Source organism: Brachyistius frenatus, unplaced genomic scaffold (assembly GCF_029030835.1).
Source record: "Brachyistius frenatus isolate BFR_SWC_R1_liver_20210118 unplaced genomic scaffold, ASM2903083v1 Contig_203, whole genome shotgun sequence".
NCBI classification, from domain to species: domain Eukaryota; kingdom Metazoa; phylum Chordata; class Actinopteri; family Embiotocidae; genus Brachyistius; species Brachyistius frenatus.
Window position 1 is genome coordinate 622,501 of NW_027210802.1, and position 22,500 is coordinate 645,000.

Consider the following 22,500-nt stretch of genomic DNA (forward strand, 5'->3'; position numbering starts at 1 on the left):
GTGTGTGTGTGTGTGTATGTGTGTCTTTGTGTGTGTCTCTGTGTGTCTCTCCTTCGACTCTGATGAGCAGTGGCAGCTCTTCGTCAGCCCTCCAGAAAATGCCACTTTGCAGACGTGTCATCCCGCCCTGTCTGATCCCAGTGCGACTGCTGGCTATGAGTCACATGACGTAACCGTCTCCGTCCGTCCTGCCTCGGCTCTTTCTGCTGTCCTTCTGTCTCTCTGTACTTCACATACTTACTCTACACTTCAAACCATTTCTTTCTTTATTTTTCTTGTTGTTCTTCCAGTGATTTTTCTAAATCCTTGTCCTTTATGTCTTACAAGTCTGTCTTTTTACTTATATTATTTTATCGATACTCCAAATACTAAATTTTATACTTTCTTCAATACAAATTAAGATGTTTAAACTTTGTCAACCAAGGCCTTCACATAATTGCTTTTACAAAATACCTCATTGGATGGTGACTTTCAATCAAAACTTCATCTATTGGTTTGTGAACGTCGTGAGCCTCGAGTTCGGATATTGGCGGTTTGGAGCAGGAAGTGACCATATTTGGACGAGATTATTTTCAGATGGACCGCCAGAAAACGAATAAAAAGGAGAGTCTTCAGCCAACAGTACCATAAGAACTTGTGGAAAAAATTTATTGACTTTGTATTTTATAAGAGAAGTTGAATGGGAGTCTATGGAGGGTGTTTGGAGCCGACCTCTAGTGGCACTCGGTGGTATTGCAGCTTAAAGCACTTCTGCATCGTCCTCAGTTTTCAGACCCGGAAGCTACGAACACATTTATACACAGTCTGCTTTCATATCACATCGTTTACCTGTAAAGATAAATTAAATGTTGTCTCTCTGTATAATGACAACACATCTGTCTCCATCTCTGCCCCTCAGGAAGGGAGTGAGTGAAGGTGAGGTGACCTCTGTGGACAGGGAACACGCCAAACGCATCGTGTACTCGGTGGTTTATGGAGCAGGTGAGCACAAACACTTATTGTCTCATAGAAAAGAGGAGAATGAGAGCAACTGATGGACTATAATGACGATACACATCTTCATTAGTCAACTGGACAAGTGACCAGCGCGGCCTCAAATTGACAAGACAGTGGAGCAAAGTGTCAGTGAGTGACTCCAGTACAATCGGCTCATTGTGTAAAGAGAGTAAATGAATTAGCAGCGCAGCGAGAAAGCAGAGGAGGAAGAGCGAGAGTGATTTTTCTCTTCCAGGGTTTCAGATATCTTTACATAAAAATGCTCAGAGTTTTCCACTGGGACTCTGCAGTTTTTCTGTTTCCTTCATGTTGTGGATCACAGATCTGATTCCACAGGACAAGAGGGGGGAGGGGGGAGGAGAAAATAAAAATAGAGAGAAGAGGAAGATGAATGTGTAATATGCACCCTTGTGGGCCATAAAAGAGACTTGTCTGTGTGACTTGTGACCCGTTTATGGTTCCCACACGTGTGCACGCGCAACTCGCGTACGAACACGCACGACCACAGCGGCGTCATGGCGACGGTTTGTGCGGTTGTGCATGTTTCTGTGTCGGTGCATACGGTGGCTGGGAGATATGTGGATTTAAAATGTTTACATTCAACCACGCTGTGTATCTGAGTAAATGTTTTGGTGCCTCTATGTGAACATGTGTTTGTGCTGCTGTCGGCGTATAAAGTGCGAGCATGTTGACATGTGCATTTGTGCTTTCACCTGCATGATGTCAGCCTGCACCCTTCATCAGGTTTTACTGCCCGTAGACAATTTAAACACTTATGTAGGAGTTGCAGCTTTTTCTTTTTCCACAGGCTCACTAATCATATAGAAAGTTCTGTAACCTTCAAAACACCAGCTCATCTGTTGTCTCACAGTAGCCCGGCATAATATAACCTGTCCCAACCGCTATTATATAAAACTACAGCTCCGGTTCAAAACACAATTAATCATAAATAATTAATTCCACTGATCCGTCTGAGTGGCTTCTGCTGTTGTAAAGGCAGAGCTCATTATTTTCTGCTGTTGTTTTAAAGAATATAAATGTTTTAAAATGGATCATTATAAACTGATGTAGGAAAGACAGCTACTGGATATTTTTAGGAAAATCTACAGAAACTATAAATAATGAGCCTTATGAGACATAATATACAGGTTTTACAACTATATGTCACGTCTGAGCCAAGTTGAAGGACACAGAAAGCGAGTCAGTTATGTACTGATAAATGTATTATAGTTCTGGACAAAGAGATCAGAAGTCATGAGTCAGATTTCGATGTACTTGAGCCAAAGATTGAAGCTGTATTTGTATAAATTTATAGTTTGTTTTCTGTTAGTCGACTGAAGTTCCTCAGTTCGACTACTTGCAGAGGTGCTGATCTTTTCTCTTTGTGAGTCAGTGTAGTGAGAGAGGTTGTTGCTTTGGGTTTGTGTTGAACTAGAAATGATTCATTGTGTAAACACTTTAAATGAAGATAAATCGATGAGGATGAAGAAGACAGATTTCAGTGTCGCAAGGATGTCGGGTTTTTTTTGTAAGTTATCTTCATGCAAAAAATGGCCCCAGTTGATGAAATTTATTAAAATGTGTATTGTGTTTCTTAAAGGAGGACGGCGGACTGACATACGTAGAAAAACCTCCTGCTCTTATGGGTTCATTAGTTTCATGTGCTCGTCCGTCACCGCGACGTAGACACGATATATCATCCAAACAGGACGTTTACTGTTCTGTTAGAAAACAACATCATGACAGATCCAGAAAATATGTTTGATTTGATTAGTCGGCTGACGGTGATCCTGAAGCGCATCACGGCTCCGCATGAGAGTCGGCGTCTCGGGAACTCGGCCGGCGGCTATCTCTCGCTGAGGATCGACTTCAGAGCATCCAGGAGCTTATAACAAAATCTGACCCTCTTCAAATGATGATGAAGCGTTCTGTGGTGTTTCTACTTTAGCTGAGTGGGAGAAAACAAACGCTCACACACACACACACACACACACACACACACACACACACACACACACACACACACACACACACACACACACACACACACACACACACACACACACACACCGCTGGATGAGTCAGTCTTCAGGGAACTCAATAAAAACCCAACAATGATGGCTAAAGAGGCACATGTGTAAAAGGTAGGCATGCGGGGGGGGGGGCATGAGATGCATTCAGGGACACGTCGCCAAACAAAAGGCCAGCGCTGAAAACGTGTGGTTAAAGGAGGTGTGGGAGGGAGAGTGACAAATGTAGAAAATGTAGGCTAAAGGAGGAAAAATGGGAGAAGGGGGGGTAATGTAAGGGGGGAGGAGGGGGAGAAGGAATGCAAGGAGCTCCTGATCAGTGTAGACAGACAGCTCTTCTTGGACGATGCGTTGCTATGGTTACCGAATACTAAGGGAAGCTTCTTCTTTTTTCTCTTTCCACGAGACAATAATCAGGCCGGGGGGAGGGGAGGGGAGGGGAGGGGAGGAGGGACAGAGCACGAACATCCATATGTACACAATCAGGTCAACAGATAAGAAGGCCAGGCAGCGACTCTGGATGGAGGAGGTTCGACTCAGGTAGAGAGAGAAAAGAAAAAGAGGACATTTGAGGGACACGAGCATATCAACAGGTTTTTTTACATTTCAAAAATACAGTAGTTTTTCATTAAAAGTGATTAAAAATACACAAGGGCAGAAATAACAGGAGTAGAAGAAGAAGAGGAGGTTAAAGGGGTTACGAGAGGAGCCCCGCGGGGAGCCCCAGTAACGAAGGTCAAAGTTCACTTCCTGAACTGACCTCATTCAGCAGGAATGTGGGGCAACACACACACACACACACACACCCCACATCCAGAGTCAGTCTACACAACACACACACCTGTGAACAACTTGTGATTCTCGTGAGCTGCAAATTCGAGCATGATTTCCCTCCGATGTCAAAAAAAGGTCTTTCACAAAAGTGACAAAATCTCCCCTCCTTCTCCTCTGGTCCTGTCTGTCCTCTGGTCCCGTCTGTCCTCTGTCCACTCGTCCTCTGTCCACTCGTCCTCTTTCAACTTTCAACATACTGCTTTTAGTTGAAGTCTCAATGTTCTTTTTATTGCTTTATTCTGTGTTTTTCTTCCATTCTGTAGAGCATAGCCTGAAGGTGCGACAGGTCTTGTATGTAAATGAAGGTGCTGTATGTTTCTGCCTGCAGGCCGTGAGCGCCTGTCGGGGATCCTGGGTGTGAGCGCTCAGCAGGCCAGCCGCTTCCAGGACGGCTTCCTCCACACCTACAGAGACGTGCAGGCCTTCGTCCAGAGAACCATCCAGCAGAGCCACAAGAGAGGTCCCTGTGTGATTCCTATTCTCACCGCGTCCCCAGTGTCTTCAGTTTGATAAACATCTGTCACGTAATGAATGAGATTCTTCCCTGGACTCAACTACACATTTAAAACAAGAGAGGTTAATGTCAGAGTAGAAATTTAGCTGAGGAAAATTAGGGGGTTGATGTTAGGAATTACAAATCAGCTGTGTGTGTGTGTGTGTGTGTGTGTGTGTGTGTGTGTGTGTGTGTGTGTGTGTGTGTGTGTGTGTGTGTGTGTGTGTGTGTGTGTGTGTGTGTGTGTGTGTGTGTGTGTGTGTGTGTGTGTGCGTCTATGTCTGGGTTAAGGGCTGCACGTTTGACATACGCAGCGCACTTTGAATTTTCTCGGTGTGCACGCCCACGCTCTCTCTGGATTTGTGTGTTTGCCTGAAGATGAAGAAGATTTGCTTGCATTGGCAGGAATGAGACAAACTGCCGTGGGTCAATACTTGAGTGGAGGGCGGGGTGGGGTGGGGGTTTGAGGGGGCGTCTGATGGGACACTCTATTTATATTCCATCTGAACTGCCAACGCAGCACACCTGAGACTTGAACACGCTCACACAAAATAGTGTAAAGTCTGCACTTTAACCCTCGTTGCAGACGGAGCATGAGCCGAGCGTTGACAGGCGGATGAGGTCAGGACGCACCGAGCACATCCTCCACCTCCCGTTGGAGTTCAGACCTCCGCCTCAAGCCAACGTTATCTCGTGTTCGCCAATAAAAGCACCAGTGAGTTACGAGGTAAACTGGTTAGATCGTGATTGAATTAGCAGAAATCAGAGAGAAAGATGCAACTGGGTCACAGCGTCGGCGTCGGATAGTTTCCTGGAAATGTTGCTGCGCCGACAACCAGCGTCAGTCTTTTTTATCTTGGTTATTTTTTTTCAACACTTGTTACACGTGTTTTGTGGCACACATCAAGAATCAGGTCGAGGGAGAAACCGACCCGCCGTTACACTCAACACAGGTGCTCCGTCACCCACGGCAACGTGTCGCCGGCGCCCCTCCGGAGTCAGCTTCCTAATCGAAGTGTCGTAACGGGCTCGTTCACAGCGGAGGCCTCCTCGTTCTCGGGGGGGCAGAGTGACGACGCGCCAAACGCTCGGCTGTAATTTCAGCTCGTCACCATGGTGACGCTCCCATCAGAGACAGTACTGGGATTTATGTGCCCCAGTCGTTCCACACTGCCTGCCTGTCTGTCCCTCCCTCTTCCTGTCTGTCTCTCCTCTCCTTCCCTCTATCTCTCCTCCTTTTCCTCTCCAGTCTTTTGTCATATCTGCTTCTCTTCTCTTCCTCGTCCACCAGCAGAATCCCAGCTGATGGATTCTCCAGGTTCTCCGCCTGTTCCAGCTGCTGTACTGCGACTCAGGAATTAATACGTGCTGCGGCTCCTCGTCCTCTCCTGAGTTCATAGTGGATCGTATCTGATAACAGCGAAATGTAGTTCAGAGGAATAGATGCTGGCAGGCTGAGCAATGAGAGGTGAACAGTGCCGGCTCAGCTGCTGTCATATTTGCTGAAAATGTATTGGAAAGGGTGAAGTGAAGGTGAGGTCAGCGTGGGCGGGAGAGAAGAAAAGAAATGTAAAAACAAACAAAAAATGTCAGTGGAGGAAGAAGTAAAGGAGTGCATCAACCCAGAAGGAACACAGCAAACAGGAAATCTCCCGTTTCTTTTGTACAAACTACAAAAGCAGAAATTCTCCAAGTGGCTCGTATTCGGTTTGACACTCCCTGTCTTTGATATTAAAATGTGATAAAGACACCAGTCTGTGCCGCTGCTCTTCATATCGGGCACATTTCATTAACGCTCTCGGGATGAATGCCGCTTTGTAAAGAAAAAAAAGAAGACCAGAAAAAAGGAATCACAGAGATGAAAACTGGTCAAGTCATCTGAAGGCTACAGCTGACGTAATGAAGCCGAGATCTGCACTGATAACACAGTAACACACATTCATGAGTCCTGGCTCGAATGCACTGTCCAAATGTCCAGGCTCATGTGCATGGAGATCTGTCCCATCACTGCAGACAGCAGAAATGTCAAACACTCAGTTTTAGGCTGATACGTTAGGAAACTTAGGAAAGCTGCTTCAGAAAAAGATGATTCAAATTATCTTAATAGAGTGAATTTGGATGAGAGGATACGACCGTGTCGTCACCGTACAACGAGTGTAAACAAGGTGTTACTCAGCCCGAGTATTTATCACATCTACGACAATTTAATGACTTTGAAACCGGCCTGACCTTCGCAGCGCTGTGTGGAAAGAGCTGCGTGAAAAACACGCATTCCAGTACGATTCACAGCCGTACCTGTCCGCAGCGTTAGTGTGGTGTGTTATCACTGACGCAAAGTACAACAAAGTACCACAAAGTACCACAAAGTACCCGGCACGTCGCCGCCATCGGGCCCCAGAACAGATGTCACATTCCTGGTGAGGAGGTCACGCATGTGTCAGGGGTCATCGCACAAAGAGAGGACGGATCTGTGACTATCTGTGCTGCACTCATTTCTTATGCATGTATGCTTTGCGTGTGTGTGTGTGTGTGTGTGTGTGTGTGTGTGTGTGTGTGTGTGTGTGTGTGTGTGTGTGTGTGTGTGTGTGTGTGTGTGTGTGTGTGTGTTTTGGGAAGAGGGTCATTCAGGTTTCATGCCCCGGCCGGGTTAGTTCATCGTGAGGGATACTGCAGGGATTTAGTGGTAAAGCCTGCTCCATTGTCCAGTCGGTGGAATGTACTGGTCCACTGTGTGTGTGTGTGTGTGTGTGTGTGTGTGTGTGTGTGTGTGTGTGTGTGTGTGTGTGTGTGTGTGTGTGTGTGTGTGTGTGTGTGTGTGTGTGTGTGTGTGTGTGTGTGTGTGTGTGTGTGTGTGTGTGTGTGTGTGTTTGTGTGTGTCTGTGTGTGTGTGTTGCATACCTGCATATGATAATGTGTGTGTTTGTGTATTATGTGCGCATCACGTCACTGCACATTCTTGTGTTGCCTTCCTTTGTGTGTGTGTGACTAGTGAGTGTGACTGTAGTGAGTGTGTGTGTGTGTGTGACTGTAGTGTGTGTGACTGTGTGTGTGTGTGTGTGTGTGTGTGTGTGTGTGTGTGTGTGTGTGTGTGTGTGTGTGTGTGTGTGTGTGTGTGTGTTTGTTCCTTTGTTCAGGGTCGGTGTGTTTGTATGTTGCGTGCTGCTTGTGTCATTGTAAACCTGCTGTTACCATAATCACCAATAATGCTGCATCAGCAAACGACTCTTCACCAAACTGCTCTCAATCACAAGCTACTCCGTTTCTGCTCAGCGTGTCAATATCGAAGCATATAACAGCTGAGTTGCATTGTGGGTAACGTAGCCACAAGTAGAATACACGGACCAACGATGTCTCTGGTTCGGCTGCTTCAGTTGTGTTTTTATTTTATTTTGATTGTCACTACTGTTGTTAGCATCTTTCTTGACCTGTAACCTCATGAAGTGAATTAATGCTCAATTATCACCAAATCAGTCAATGAGGGATTATTTCCCTGTTTCATTTGAATCATTTTAATGGTGGAACATTTTCCAGTAATTCACAGAAAAGTGATGCGCAGAAGAAATGTGAAAACAAATCTGATTTTGATCCACTACATAAACACCACCGGTTATTTCTGTTCATTTTCCTCCTGACAGTATTAAATCTTTGTTATTTGTGTTCAGGTTATGTGCTGTCTATCATGGGTCGTCGACGAAACCTCCCCAACATCAACTCCCCCGACTGGGGCGTTCGCATGCAGGCTGAGCGGCAGGCCGTCAACTTTGTGGTCCAGGGTAGGATGACTGACAGCTGTGTGGAATAGTGTCACTTTGACTGCGTGTGATCAGAACCTCCATTTCTTCATTATTTTGTCGGCTAACATCATTTTATATTGTGTGTTCCTGTATTTAACTCTCGAACCGTCGCCCGACCCTCAGAGCTTCACTTTTCTTCTTCTGGATTTCGTTTTATTTCACAGGTTCTGCTGCCGATCTCTGTAAGATGGCCATGATCCGAATCTTCCACCTGGTCTCCTCCTCCGGCTCGCTGTCTTCCAGGTACGAGCTCAGACGTCGTGGAACACCCCGACACCGCCGCTCCCATGTTCACCAGCCAGCTGAACATGTGGAGATGAGGATCGCTCCTCCAAATGATTGCTGCTGTTCGACGCCAAACATTCAGCTACAGTAAACACACTGGGAGCGGCAGCCAGAACATGGCCGGATGAGATGGGAATGTTCGGAGAGCTTTGTGCAGAGTGAAACGGGCTTCCCGTGGGTCAGGGAATATCAGGGACTCTCAGGGAATCTCAGGGAATCTCAGGGAATCTCAGGGACTCTCAGGGACTCTCAGGGAATATCAGGGACTCTCAGGGAATATCAGGGGGACTCTCAGGGAATATCAGGGACTCTCAGGGAATATCAGGGACTCTCAGGGACTCTCAGGGAATATCAGGGACTCTCAGGGACTCTCAGGGAACTCTCAGGGACTCTCAGGGAATATCAGGGACTCTCAGGGAATATCAGGGACTCTCAGGGAATATCAGGGACTCTCAGGGAATATCAGGGACTCTCAGGGAATATCAGGGACTCTCTCAGGGAATATCAGGGACTCTCAGGGACTCTCAGGGAATCTCAGGGACTCTCAGGGACTCTCAGGGAATCTCAGGGACTCTCAGGGACTCTCAGGGAATCTCAGGGACTCTCAGGGAATCTCAGGGAATATCAGGGACTCTCAGGGAATATCAGGGACTCTCAGGGAATATCAGGGACTCTCAGGGAATATCAGGGACTCTCAGGGAATATCAGGGACTCTCAGGGACTCTCAGGGAATATCAGGGACTCTCAGGGAATATCAGGGACTCTCAGGGAATCTCAGGGACTCTCAGGGACTCTCAGGGACTCTCAGGGACTCTCAGGGAATCTCAGGGACTCTCAGGGAATCTCAGGGACTCTCAGGGACTCTCAGGGAATATCAGGGACTCTCAGGGACTCTCAGGGAATCTCAGGGACTCTCAGGGACTCTCAGGGAATATCAGGGACTCTCAGGGACTCTCAGGGAATATCAGGGACTCTAAAAGACTCTCATGGAATTTGAAAAACCCTTTTCCAGATGGGAAAATGTGTATATTGTATATTTTAGTTGCCATTCATCAAAATATTACATTTTCCATGTGTGTAGCTGTCAGCACAACAACAGCATTGTTTTTCTGCTCATTATCGTTTGTGGAATTTCATCTTTTCAGTGCATGAAAGTCATTCGGGGAATTAGATATTTGACTTGGAGGCGGGAAGTGTTTTATGTATTTGTGTGATGTGTGTAAAACAGGCTGATCGCTCAGCTGCATGATGAGCTCCTGTATGAAGTGGAGGACTCCCAGGTGGAAGAGTTTGCAGGTAGATGAACTACATCCAGGATCATTTATCAAACACATATTTTCCCCATTATGACGAGTAACAGTTAAAACAGAATAAAGCCGTGATATAAAGTACATGCAGTCTGGTTGAACACGGCATCAAGTGACCTTAAATCATCGCTTGGGTGTCTGATTGATTGAGGATTGATTTTATTGGTGTCTACATTTGTTTGCAGCTCTGGTGAGACGCACCATGGAGTCCCTGCAGCACCTCGACCCCCCCGGCCTCTGGCTCACCGTGAGTCCAGTGAACCTGCCATTAACATCACTCGGTAGTGTAGTAGTGTTGTGTTCGGAGAGCGTGCCAGCACCGAGGCTTTCACATGGATGGATACGTTGTAGGGTTTTTCTGTTGTTGTTGTTGTTGTTGTTGCCGCCGCTATGGCAGCCAGGCTCCTGGAAATGTACACAATAAGAACTAGTCGGTGTCTCACGGAGAGGAAAGAGCAGATGAAGGGCCAGTGTTGAGGTTAAAACACATTTCTCTAGTAACCTACATTCAACCAGCCACAACGACAAGAATGAATTCAAATTATAGAGATTTATTATTATTTATCTTTCTGCAGAAGTCTGTGTCATCATCAAGAGAATCAGTGAACATGTCACATGTTACCCTTCCCTTTGCTCGTGTGTGTGTGTGTGTGTGTGTGTGTGTGTGTGTGTGTGTGTGTGTGTGTGTGTGTGTGTGTGTGTGTGTGTGTGTGTGTGTGTGTGTGTGTGTGTGTGTGTGTGTGTGTGTTTCCCAGGTCCCCCTGAAGGTGGCAGTCTCCTGCGGCAAGTCTTGGGGATCCATGTCTGAGTTTAACATCGCTCCAACGTTCCTGTCTCCTTGATCCTCTCCTCCCCCTCTCCCTCCTCCTCCCCCTCCTCCTCCTCCTCCTCCTCCACCACGCCCGTACACTGAATCCATTTTTCTTTCTCTCCGGGTTCCTCGTTCCATTTCCTCCCTCTCACAGTCTCTCTGTTTCGCTCGGTCTATCTCTCTCCTCCTCTCCTCACTTGTCCTGCATCCACATCGCTATGGAAACCAGGCAGCTGCAGTTCCCAGTCCTCGCTTTCACTCCATCCGTATCCGGGGGCAACGGCAGGAGCCACAGACTGGATTGCACCAGTTCTTTTTTTTTCCTCACTCTCCATCCAGCAAGAAAAAAAAAAAAAAAAGATTCCTTGTCCTCCTCCGTTTTCTCGTTAGGACCAGCGATGTTTTCTCTTCCTTGTTTCCAAGGTGAAGCTTCATGTTCAGGAGAGGGTTTGATATTTATCAGTTCAGAAAGCAGTTTTACAGAAAACGTCCTCGTAGTTATTGTTTTTATGCTTTTGTTCATAAAGTGTGTTTGTATTAAAATGTCTTGGATCCCACCATTGACCTTTTTTTTCATTCAAGTAGATATCCTAGATTCATTTCTCAAACTAATTTGCATGCTGTTGCTCTAACAGGTGTACAAACACTCTTGATTTCCCTTTGACCTTCAATTGTTCAGCTGAAGAGAAATTCTTGAAAAAGTTGAAACTTCCTAATAAACTTCACTTTGTGTTGGATGCATTCACATGACTCCAAGCAGATGATCTCATTTTGCTCCTCGGGCTCATCTTTTATCTGATCACTTGGCCCCAGCCTACTCACCCCTTTTGTCTTGTTTGTTCCTCGGTGTCACACACACACACACACACACACACACACACACACACACACACACACATTCCACAAATGCTCGTCCACACACACACACACACACGCTCTCTGTCCACTCACACATTCACCGGCTTCCAGGCACACTGACTGAGTTTCCTTGACTCCTCTTCGCCCCCTTTTATACCGTCTGTCAATTAAGAGCCTTTAAAGGCTCCAGAACGGGTCCGGCAGAACCCGCCTGACATTTTAAACAAAGGCTAACTCCCACTATGGACTGGAAATGTCACCTCATTGTTGGCTGCTAATTACAGGAGTCAGGACAGAGGTTTTATGCGGAACATCCAGCAGATCCACCGACAGGCGTGTGTTCTTGTGTCCTCATGTTCCCGTCGTGTCCTTTCTGTCCTCCGCCGACGGGACGGTGAGTCTCCATTGGCTGATGTGAGGGAAGCTTTTCTCCTCAGGTCAGTGTGAGCAGTTCAGAGCCCGAGTAGCGGACAGTGTTATGGAAATCTGGCCCTCTATTCTTTCATTGTTCTGTGGTTTGACCCCCCCCAGAGAAGCGTGAGACCAGTATGTTGCAAATTCTCGAGGGCACTCTGCACTTTTGGAGTCGGGGTGTTGAAGCACTGTGGAAGGAGAAGCAACACTAATAAAGCTGCGTTTTAAACTGCTTTGTTCTCCCGTTAGTTGGAGCTTATTGTAAAAGTGTGTCGCACATTTGTAACATTTTTCAGCAGTGAAAATGGTCTGCCAGCAAATCATGAGGGACAGAATAAATATTATGTAGTGCTTCTATTTAAAGTTAAAATACAGTTGAAAATGCAGACCAAAAAAAACAACCTGTTTCTTTCAATTTGATGTCTTTTTGAAGATGTGAATGCAGTTATGAATATGCTCATTTGATGCCTTCACTTTATGACCTGTGCCGTTAACAGGAGCTGGGGCCCTCTGAAGACTCCGGTTGCCAAGGGCAACAACAGCAGCTTCCCCTTATAGCCACCCTGAGATGTGTAAGTAAACCCCTTCATATCCTTTAAGTCTAATATTTATGTCAAATTATTCTTTTCTCTGTTGTATTTATAAAAAATAAAAAAACAGTTTACTGTTGCAACATATAAAAGCTTAATGCATGGTCATTTTAATTGATACAATATATGTACATCCATGTTTCAATCGTCGTCATAATGCAAGAAATCCCCTCTTTACATCTATACAGTGTTCCAGTTGTTTGTCAGTATAAAAGAAAGGGTTAATAATCACAATAATAATCCCGGGTGGTCAAACAGCAGTCGTCCAAAGGAATGGCAGAAAGGGAACTGAATGCTAATAGACCCCAATGATAAGAAGAAGAAACAGAAACAGGTTGCCACTGCAGTCTCACTGAGGTTGGGGGGGCAGACCGGTTGAACCAACATGCTGCTGGGAATCTTTAAAACCTGCTAAATCACCACTTCGCTATCTATGATTTTGACCCGTCGGTTTCATTTGCATCGCTTCCTGTAACCTCTTTAACCCCGCGGGCCCAGACGCTATTTACTCTTTGCTCTACTTTACATGCCTAAGGGCCTCTTTTTTCTCAAATTCCTCACCATAGCCAAAGCGCCCCCTCCCCCCTCCCCCTCCCCCCTCCTCCTCCACCTCCGCTTCAGGTCCCCAATTGAACTCCCTCCCCTGCCCCTCCTCCTTAACTCCATCGTCCTCATCCATCTACCCATCAACTCCTCCATCATGGCCGGCTGCTTGACCTGCCTGCCTCCCCACAGTGAGGCTGCATATCAATCCCCTGCTGTGCTTTGTGCGGCTTGGTTTCCTAGCAACAGACAACAGCCATGACAGGGCAGAGAGAGCCCCATCCCCCCCATCCCCCCTTTTGCATCGCAGCAGCAGCAGTTCGGTACACCTCAGTCCAGGGCCACTGTTATTCATGACCGTGTGTGTGTGTGTGTGTGTGTGTGTGTGTGTGTGTGTGCGCGCTATAAGCTCACAGAGCTGCTGCTGTGTTGCAGTGTCGCGGCTCTCTCTGACAACTTGAGAGTTCAAGCAGACAGGCGGGACAAGAAAGGCTGCGTCCGAACCCGACGGTGTCGGTCGGGCAGAGACACGAAGACGGCGCACTCCGTCACCTATGAAAGCGTCCGCCATCACTCAGTACGGACTCGTTGTGAGGTAGTACAGATTAAAACAACCTGCACTACTGTAGAATCTCTTTAATCATTTTTAAAATATATTTTTATATATTTTAAATCCACAGTTGCAGTTACAAAAGGAGTAAAAATGACCCCCAGGTGCTATTTACAGTAAAATATACTTTACAACTTTACAGTCACTAACTAGTAGATTCAAAAAAAGACTTTGAATCTCACTTGTAAGAAACGTCAACATGGTTGAGAGTTGAGATTTTAGGCAGCTGCAGCAGGTTTGTAATTGATTGGTTTCAGTCGTACTGAAGTGAAATTAACCAGAAGTCTTTTGTGGTTAAATCAAAGTGTTTTTTTCAGAGTGTGGCTGCACCGTCTTCCTTCCTGTCTGCTTGAACTGCTCGCTCTTTAGCATCCATTATCCCCCCTCCTGTCATTTCCTATTGACATCTGTACAAATACGCAGAGGTACACCTGTGTACTTCAACTTCGAGTTAAAAAAAAACAAAAAAAAATACACATCTTTGACACCTTAAAGAAAAATACAAAAAAAAACATTTTACAATCAAACACCCCATCAGGCTTCGATATAATGTTCCAATGCCAAGACTGTGATGGTACAGTATATAAGGGATATAATATCAATGCAGCATTTTGTTTTTAATAAAATCCTCGTCATTATTTTGAGATTTTGTTGGTTTGTTTGTATTTATTGCTCGATTAGATGGCACGTGGGCAGGAATTTTTTTTCTCCAAACAATAACAAGTGAGTAGAGGTTTGCGTTGAACAAAATAGAGCCATGTAAGGATTGAAAATGCAGCAGTTACTGTCACCTTTGGCAAATGTGCACCTCCAAAAATAGCCGTGGGTTGTCGTATGAATTATACATTAATGGTATCACGTCCTGTATATATGCTCATTATACATACAGTCAATAATACAGGAGAAAGATAAACTTTATCCATATTTCTTCATAGGAAATGTAAAAAAATCAAAACTACCTGTACTGTAAATAGCAAAACAAGACACAGTTGTGCTACAAGTGCTTATGTGTTCTTGGCACCTGTGGCCTCAGTCCAGAGTGAGTCCTTCTGTATTCGCCACAGTGGAGCAAAATCCTCACCAGAGGTAGAGAGAGAGAGGGAGTCCATGCTGTAGAGCGCTGGAGCTGCACACACCCCCCGCCCCCCCACTCTCCTCCTCCCGCATCCCCCTCCCTCCCACACACACACACACACAAACAACTCCCCCCTTTTAACTGCCAATGTGGCACATTCCTCCCTCGCCCTCCTCGTTAGGTGGAACATTCCAGGCGACAACCATTTTCTGAGACAAAAAAAAATGAACTCATCGGTTCACAAACCGGCAAAGATGACAGGTTGCAGTAAATAATACATCAGCAGTAGGTAGAGATACAGCTATTTACAATCAAACGCAATGTCTAACATCTAATGTAGTGGTTTTAGTCACTTAATGAAAGAACCAGTAGCTGCTTTTAACCTCCCCCCCCCAACCGTTCTTCTCATTCATAAAGTAAAAAAAAAAAGAGAGCAACCATGAAAGATTTAACACATGAAACGTTGGCAGTTTACATTCATGCCTGTGAATGTTCACCCTCAAGGCTGCTGAGCAAGGACACCATCCGAGGAACACAACACGCCCACTTCATCTGTACGTTTGTGCAGGTTTTTTTTTTTTTTTCGATTCTATGCTCCTTTAGAGAAAATGAATGAAATATTAATCATGACAGAATACTCATACTTTCTATTGTTTGGTGTGTTTTTTATATAACAGCCAGAACTTAACATGGCCACTTCATTTAAAAACACTGCTGAGGTCGAAGCTTCGGCTTCAACAGCCTCCGCTTCAGCCGTCAGACGAGAGCTTCGCATCATCGGTTGTTTTGGGTCTAAAGCACTGGAAAGTAAAAGAGCCTCCTCCAGCGAGGGAGGAGTTAATGCAGCATACCTTCTCCAACCCCAACCAATCGGAAAGCTCACTCGCACCCAAACAAATAACAGAAACCTAATATAAAAAGGTGTGAGATTGTGTTTGTTTTGGATTGTACATCAGCAGAAACACTTCAGAGGAATGGCGCGTAGCTCATCGTACACTCCGGTAGACGTTGCATACGGTTTCATTACTACATTCTAACATTACGTATGCTCTACCGGGTTTGAATGGAGGTGAGACTTCACAGGGCGTAGCATTCACATGAAGTAGAAAACAGACATTACTCAGACTAGAAATAAATGCGTTATAGTCAGTGCACTTCATCTTTACAATTCAAAAATCACCCTTTAACTACCTTGAAGCCATGCAGTCCACAAGATATTTGAACTCCAGCGTTTGATTCCAGTGCATAAGGCCTTGGCAAAGGCATTTTTGAATGATATTACCTTTGTTCAGAATATGTACCTGTATGGATTATAATTTCTCCCAAAGATACATGAAGGAGTGTTGTTGTTTTTTTTTAAATTTCATCAGGCAAAAAAACTGAGATTGGCAGCAGCAGAAATGGCTCAGAGTTGACAGACTTCACATTCTTCCACAGTTTTTTTACAATCCACCTCAGAAAATCCCACCTCTCACTCTGGACCTCAACCGGGTCTTTAGAAAGACGGGGTTGGGTCACGGCCTGAACACACAGCGGCAGGATGTCTCTGCCGTAGTGATGAAACCTGAATCCTCAGCACCACTGACGCTTCACCGCCGTCATAATCAGATTGTGTTTGAGTTGGTAGAGTCTGATTCTCATGTTGGTACAGTCTTAATACTGCAGCTGTATGCTGTTGGTTGATTTCTTGCTTGGCTTAGCAGTGACTTTGGAAGCCCTGTGTGAAGGTCAGTGGTCGCCGTGGATCCAGAAACATCACAAAATGTCGTCTGGTCCTTTTCTTTCTTTTTTCTTTTTTTCTTTGACTCTCCAGCAACAACCAAGTTCAAAGCAGATGCATCAAGTTGGTGTGAGGCATCCTCCACAAGTTGGGCCCAATGAGAACATCCCAAAACTGGACTGTTACATGTTTCCAGTGCTTTTGTGTGCCTTGTGTTTACTTTGTAGAATTTGGTGGGGAAATCTTCTTTTTTTTTAATGACTAAAAGCGTGGCAGTAGCTCCGCCTCCTCTAGACCTGTCTCATTTCACATGGCTTGAACTAAGGGAGTTCAGGGGAAGAAGCCTTAGTGCGCTGGGACCTGATAAACATACTCGTAGGAGTCTCCACAGCTGGTCAACTTATGTCTCTAAATAAATAAGTATAATCAAATATTAGATGGTAAAGAAATATTTATTTTAGGCTATGACCTGCGTCTCCTTTGACCCGTCCTTTATCTGCATATCATAAACTTTGCAACGGACCAGATGGATGACGAATATTTCTCTTTATACTTGTAATGAGCCGCATGATTCTACAATACGTACTGAATGGGAATAGATGTTCTCTTTCGCATCGTCTGTCGAATGCTCGATGAAAAACTTCACCACACGCTCGTCTCCCGTTCGCCACGCTTCACTTCCCTCCCGCTGCGATCAAGGAAGGACACAAACTTTTTTGAGTCCTCCAGCCGGTGACGGATAAATCTGAACAGCAGCTTTCAAATCCAGCTCGGATTGGACGCGACTTCTAAGCGACAGTTGGCTTTCCTTGTGAAGATTTTTTTTATTTTTTTTAAAGCACTAGCTTTTGTGGCTGGTATCAATTTCACACCCTTGTCTTTATAACAAAGAATGAAGATCGTTTTAAATAACATAACATATGGTTCCACTGTATGCCATGTGCTAGGAGTTTCTCCCCTAAAAGTTATATTTGCATTCAAAGACACATTTCATGCAAATGGTACAATTTTTCTTTTTTTTTTTCCAAACAAAGAAACACACATTTCTTTTATATGTTCATCTTAAAAAGAAGCTTATTTTCTTTTGATATATATATATATTGTATATACATATATATATATATATATATATATATATATTTATATAAATATATATATATATATATATATATATATATATATATATATGTCAGTTGATATTTTTTTTCTACATTTTTCCAGGGCAGGCACCGTACACACAGGGTACAGAGGCATGCCACACTTGCATTGCTTTTTGCATTCTACAGTTGGTTGGCTGGCAGGCATGATGTCATCCAGGCAGTGCTGCAGTTGGTGAGTGTATCCTACAGCTGCACACACACACACACACATATATATATACATATATATATATTTTTTTCTCTCTCTCTCTGAGCCCTCTGCATTACATCCGTACATCACGTGCAACCCGTCACCGGTCTGTCCCGCGGTCGCAGGGCCATCACACTGCCTAGATGACAACAGAGTAGGGGGCGGGGTCGAGGGTTGGTCCAACAAGCTTCAGATGGAACAATAAAAGCAGTGCAGCAAGGCTCTGTGGCACATGCAGAGATGGGCTGGGAATGGATGAGGGGGGCTTTAGGTCAAAGGTCAGTGGAGGGTGTGCAGGGTTCAAATGGAGGGTGTGTGTGGTCTAGCCCAGGGTTGCAGACAGATTCATGAATGGGAGGGAAGGTGTGTGTGTGTGGGGGGGGGAACTTGAGGGGTGGGAAAGGAAAGCAGGAGGGGTCAGTGCTAACTTTGTGACACTTATGTTATATTCTTTTTATTTTGTATTTTTTTTTTTGTCCTTTTTTATCTTATGTGCTTTTTTTGTTTACGTTTTTCTTTATATTTAACTTTTTACAAATGGTTTGAGGACACAACTGAGGCTCTGAGTGGCGGATGGCTGAATCTACTGCTGGTTTCATGGTCGGAGGATGGAGATGGAGAGGTGTGATGGGAGAAACTTTGACGTTCGCTACATGAGTTTTCAGCTGTATACACAATATAAATACATGTGGGGGGGGCACTAATGCTAATATACTGGTTAAAATAATGATTTGCTGTTTGTGCTCAGTTGTGTACGGTAGGTTTGCGAGTATTGCTAGTAGTCACGTCTTACCCAAGTTGTTCCCCAATATCCCAGATGAAGGATGAGGAGTGGTCGACCGCACCTACTTTGTAATTGTCGTAGTTTTTGACAGTAAAATTTGCATATTTCAAATTATAAAGTTATAAAATGACTAATTACCAGTTAAACACTGAACATATTCAAAATGTTAGAATTTATCTTGATTTCAATCCGTAAACATTTGATAAGTAACATAGAAAGTAGTAATGTTTAGTTAGATAATACTTGACTTGGCGAGGAAGGTTCGTCATACAGGCTTGGTCTGATGTCGAACCGTAGCCTCATTACACACACACACACACACACACACACACACACACACACACACACACACACACACACACACACACACACACACACACAAGCTCTGACATGCAGCTATATCATCGTGGGATAAAGGCTCCACCCTCCTGTCACCTCAACCAATCAGAGGCCCTCTCCACAGCTCCGGTGGGAACAGGAGTGATTAAACCGGTCCAGGACAAAAGTAGAAAAAAAAATAGGAAGGTGAGATCCAATCAGAACCATCAGTGGGGAGTGTGAAGAGGAAGGCGTGTGTGTGAGGAAGATGCACTGTGTTGATTCATGTCCCATCTGAGGACGCAGGATACACAGCGCATGTTCCGGTAACCACCCTGCCATCCTCCTCTCCCTCCCCACGGGGGGTCGGTAACACACTCTCGCTGGGCTTCAATATGGTGGCTCGAGAGACTGGCTGCAAGCCAAGTGGCTCGGTGTATGTGTGTGTGTGTGTGTGTGTGTGTGTGTGTGTGTGTGTGTGTGTGTGTGTGTGTGTGTGTGAGACCACAATCCACACACAACATACCACTGCTTGACTTTCACCAGAGCATTGAGTGTGTTTCATCTGGAGGGAATCATATCTGACCCCCATCCACCCCCCCTCCTCCCGACCCGTCTGATGCTCTGTCCACCCCCACCCCCCCACCCTCCTTAGTGTAATGGAGTCTCATTGCACTCTCCTGCAAACCCGTCTGTTAAGGGAGGGAGGGGAGGGCTTGAGGTGCTGGGGTGGGGGGGGGGGGTAAAGAGGGGAGTCGTGGAATAGCAATGAAGGGGAATTTCGACCCGAGTCACTTGACCTTGAGGCCAAAGGGGGGGGGGGGGAGGCTGAGGAGGGTGCCTAGTTGGGGTGCCAGTTAGATGTCCTCTAAAAATGCCAATTTTTCATTTTTTTCTTCTCCCACAGTGGAAAAGGGGGGAGGGGTAAAGATACAAAAAAATAGATTAATAAAAAGAAACAAACTCTTATTTAAAATGTAAAAGTATAATACAAAAAAAAAACAACAGCAACAAAAGCGTAATAGTAATAAAAACGTTAGTGACTTTAAGATGAAATAGTAGAGGTGTTAAGAAGTATTCAAAGTTATCTAATGACACCAAATAAATAGAAGCTGTCGGAGGAGAGGATGCAGTCGGAGGTGAAGGAGGCGCGTTGCTCTCTCTGTCTGTCCCTCTCTGTCTCCTCCCCCTCTCCATCTCTCTCTCCCTCTCCCTGTCACCTCTCACTCCTCACGAAGCTGCAGGCGGTAGCGGCTATAGCGGATCTGGAAGAAGAGCCTCTCCAGCGGCGAGCGGCTCATGCCGGGTAGCCGGTAGTCCTCGCTCTGGCCCGTTCTGCGGAAGCCCAGCGACTCGTACAGCTTGTGGGCGGCCAGCTTGACGGCCGTCGTGCCGAGAACCACGGCGGCGTAGTTGTTGCGCACGGCGAACTCCAGGACGCGGCGCCCCAGGGTCTTGGCGATGCCTTTGCCGCGGTAGCGCGAGTCCACCGACATGCGCCGCAGCTCCACCGTGTTGTCGTCCTCGCGGCCCTGCGCCGCCACGATGCCCACCACGCGTCCCTCCAGCACCGCCACCCAGAAACAGGAGCCTGGCGGGACAACGACACAACACCTTTGGTCAAATTAGTTGTGCAGCAGGACGCTGGAGTCAAACACTTCAAGGAGGAGTTCAACATTTGGGGAAATATTGCAGACAGTGAGATGATTTATGTCCTGTAAGAACTGAGCTTATCTTAGCATAAAGGCTGGAAGCAGCCAGTGTGGCTCTTCAAGATTAACAAAACTAAACCTTCGAGCTCACTAATTACCACATTTTAATGGTATTTGTTTAACCAGTACACATCGTAACGTCTAATTGGTTTATAGTCGTCTTTGTACCGAGCTGCTGTTCACTGTGCAGACAAAATAGTTGTCAACCTGTTCTTCCATCTATGACAAGTAAACAAATAAGTATATCGCTCAAAATGTTGAACTGTTCCTTTAAAATATAAGCGAAGAACAAATTCTGGGGTTTTGAGGTTTCATCACGATGTGCGTTTTTAGTCTTTTCGAATCGATAAAACGTGTTTTTCTTGACGTGGAGTCGTTGACGCTCGGTCGCTCCAACACGCCGGGACGCCTCCAACCACATTTCTAATCTCTGATCTCAGAAATATCAAATATTTTCTGCAGCGAAACATTCGCCACTGGAATACAATTACAAATACAAGAGAAAATAAATAGCCTCCAAAAACAAACCGATAAACAGGATTGATGAAAGCAGTAATTGGATGGATGAGGTTGTTTCTAGCAACAGAAGCTCTAGTCAAGATGAACGCTTGCATTAGCAGCACGTTGCATCGTGTAATGGCTTAAATTTTCTTGAGTGGAGAGTCGATGGAGAGAAGAAGAAGAAGCAGGGAGGAGATGAATGAGCAGAGTCGGACTGCAGCTTAATGCCGTTAGTCACTCAGTGAGACGCCTGCTGATTAAAAGGGAGGCCGTGACGGAGCGGTCGCTTTGGGCTTCACAGTTTAGTGGAGCAGAGATACGACAAACAGGAAAGCGTTCGGGACACGTTCTCCGCCGCAGCATTCGTTTAGTGTCTCGCTGGGTGATTGACATAACCCCGGTTCTCTGAGTGCCATTCGTTTGGTGTCCGAGTTACAGGTGATGCCCTCTGACGTGCCCCCGAGAACAGGCAATTATGGGGTAAATAAATCAGGGTTAGATCAAGAAATGTGGCGTTATCACCCATAGTGAGACACAAAACTCAGAGCACCGTGGTTATGTTAACAACCTAAAGTTTTGGGAGGTTTTTTTTTTTTATACAAATTGAATCTGATTTTGTTCAAACCCTGTTTGTTATTTAAGCACCACACAGACAGAAATAAAACATGTTGACAGCAGCAGGCTCGTTCTGCATCCGACTGACAGACAGACAGACAAACAAGGTTTCACCAAAGCAGATAAAATGTCAGCAGACAATGCTCCCCCACCACCGCACCGCCAAGAGCTCGGACATCAACCTGTTTCCACGTTGATCTTCCGTCATGCTGCGGTTTCTAAAGTTATTATATTATTTCTTTTTTCACCATTGAATGGCTTTTTTTTATAATAGGACAAAACTATATGAAAAAGTTCTCCAGAGCATCTTCAGTATAATTTAAGATGTTTTTTCCGTCAGAGATTTATTGAAATATTTCTTTAATGTTCAGCTTGAGGTATAAAATCACCGCCTGTCGTCTCATCTAAAAACTTTGAATAAGAATCACGAGTTCGCAGCACAGAGAAAGAAAAACGTCACAAGTCGCTCGTGTTTTGGTTCATCGTGCTCCTCAAATCTCAATCAGCTGATTTTTAAAACCATCGTAGTTGCACAGCTTTAGCTTTCCGATCATAATCTGTCAGAGAGGAGACCCTCTGAACCGGCTTCGTTACGTCACCGTGTTCAAGCAGCCTTTTCCGTTTGGCGTCAGCGGCCCTGTTGCCGGTGGTTACATGGTTTTGTCCTAAAAGGCCATCTGTTTGTTATAGATAAAGTAGATCTGACTCTTCAGGCAGCGGCTGACCTGTAGACTTAAAAACTCAAATTCTGTGTGTCCGTCTGTCCACGAGCTGCGAGTCCTAATTCTCTCTCTCACTTCACCCACAACCTCCTCTCCTCGATGTTCTGCTAAGTCTCTGACCCACAAACACACCACCCG

The 22,500-nt window shown here is 45.4% G+C and overlaps 2 protein-coding genes across 3 annotated transcripts in view; one reads left to right on the forward strand and one right to left on the reverse strand.

Moving 5' to 3' along the window:
* The window catches only part of poln (polymerase (DNA directed) nu), a 44,619-nt gene extending 33,177 nt beyond the window's left edge, over positions 1–11,442 (forward strand). The window contains exons 23-29 of the mRNA XM_069719004.1: positions 899–981; positions 4,189–4,320; positions 8,016–8,126; positions 8,312–8,390; positions 9,661–9,728; positions 9,925–9,986; positions 10,495–11,442. Of these exons, the coding sequence (XP_069575105.1) occupies positions 899–981; positions 4,189–4,320; positions 8,016–8,126; positions 8,312–8,390; positions 9,661–9,728; positions 9,925–9,986; positions 10,495–10,581 (622 nt within the window). The 3' untranslated portion in view covers positions 10,582–11,442. The remainder of the gene's footprint in view (positions 1–898; positions 982–4,188; positions 4,321–8,015; positions 8,127–8,311; positions 8,391–9,660; positions 9,729–9,924; positions 9,987–10,494) is intronic.
* Positions 11,443–17,766: 6,324 nt separating this feature from the next.
* The window catches only part of nat8l (N-acetyltransferase 8-like), a 15,140-nt gene continuing 10,406 nt past the window's right edge, over positions 17,767–22,500 (reverse strand). For both annotated transcript variants that reach the window (XM_069718997.1, XM_069718996.1), the window contains one exon: positions 17,767–20,403. In XM_069718997.1, the coding sequence (XP_069575098.1) occupies positions 20,036–20,403 (368 nt within the window). In that variant the 3' untranslated portion in view covers positions 17,767–20,035. The remainder of the gene's footprint in view (positions 20,404–22,500) is intronic.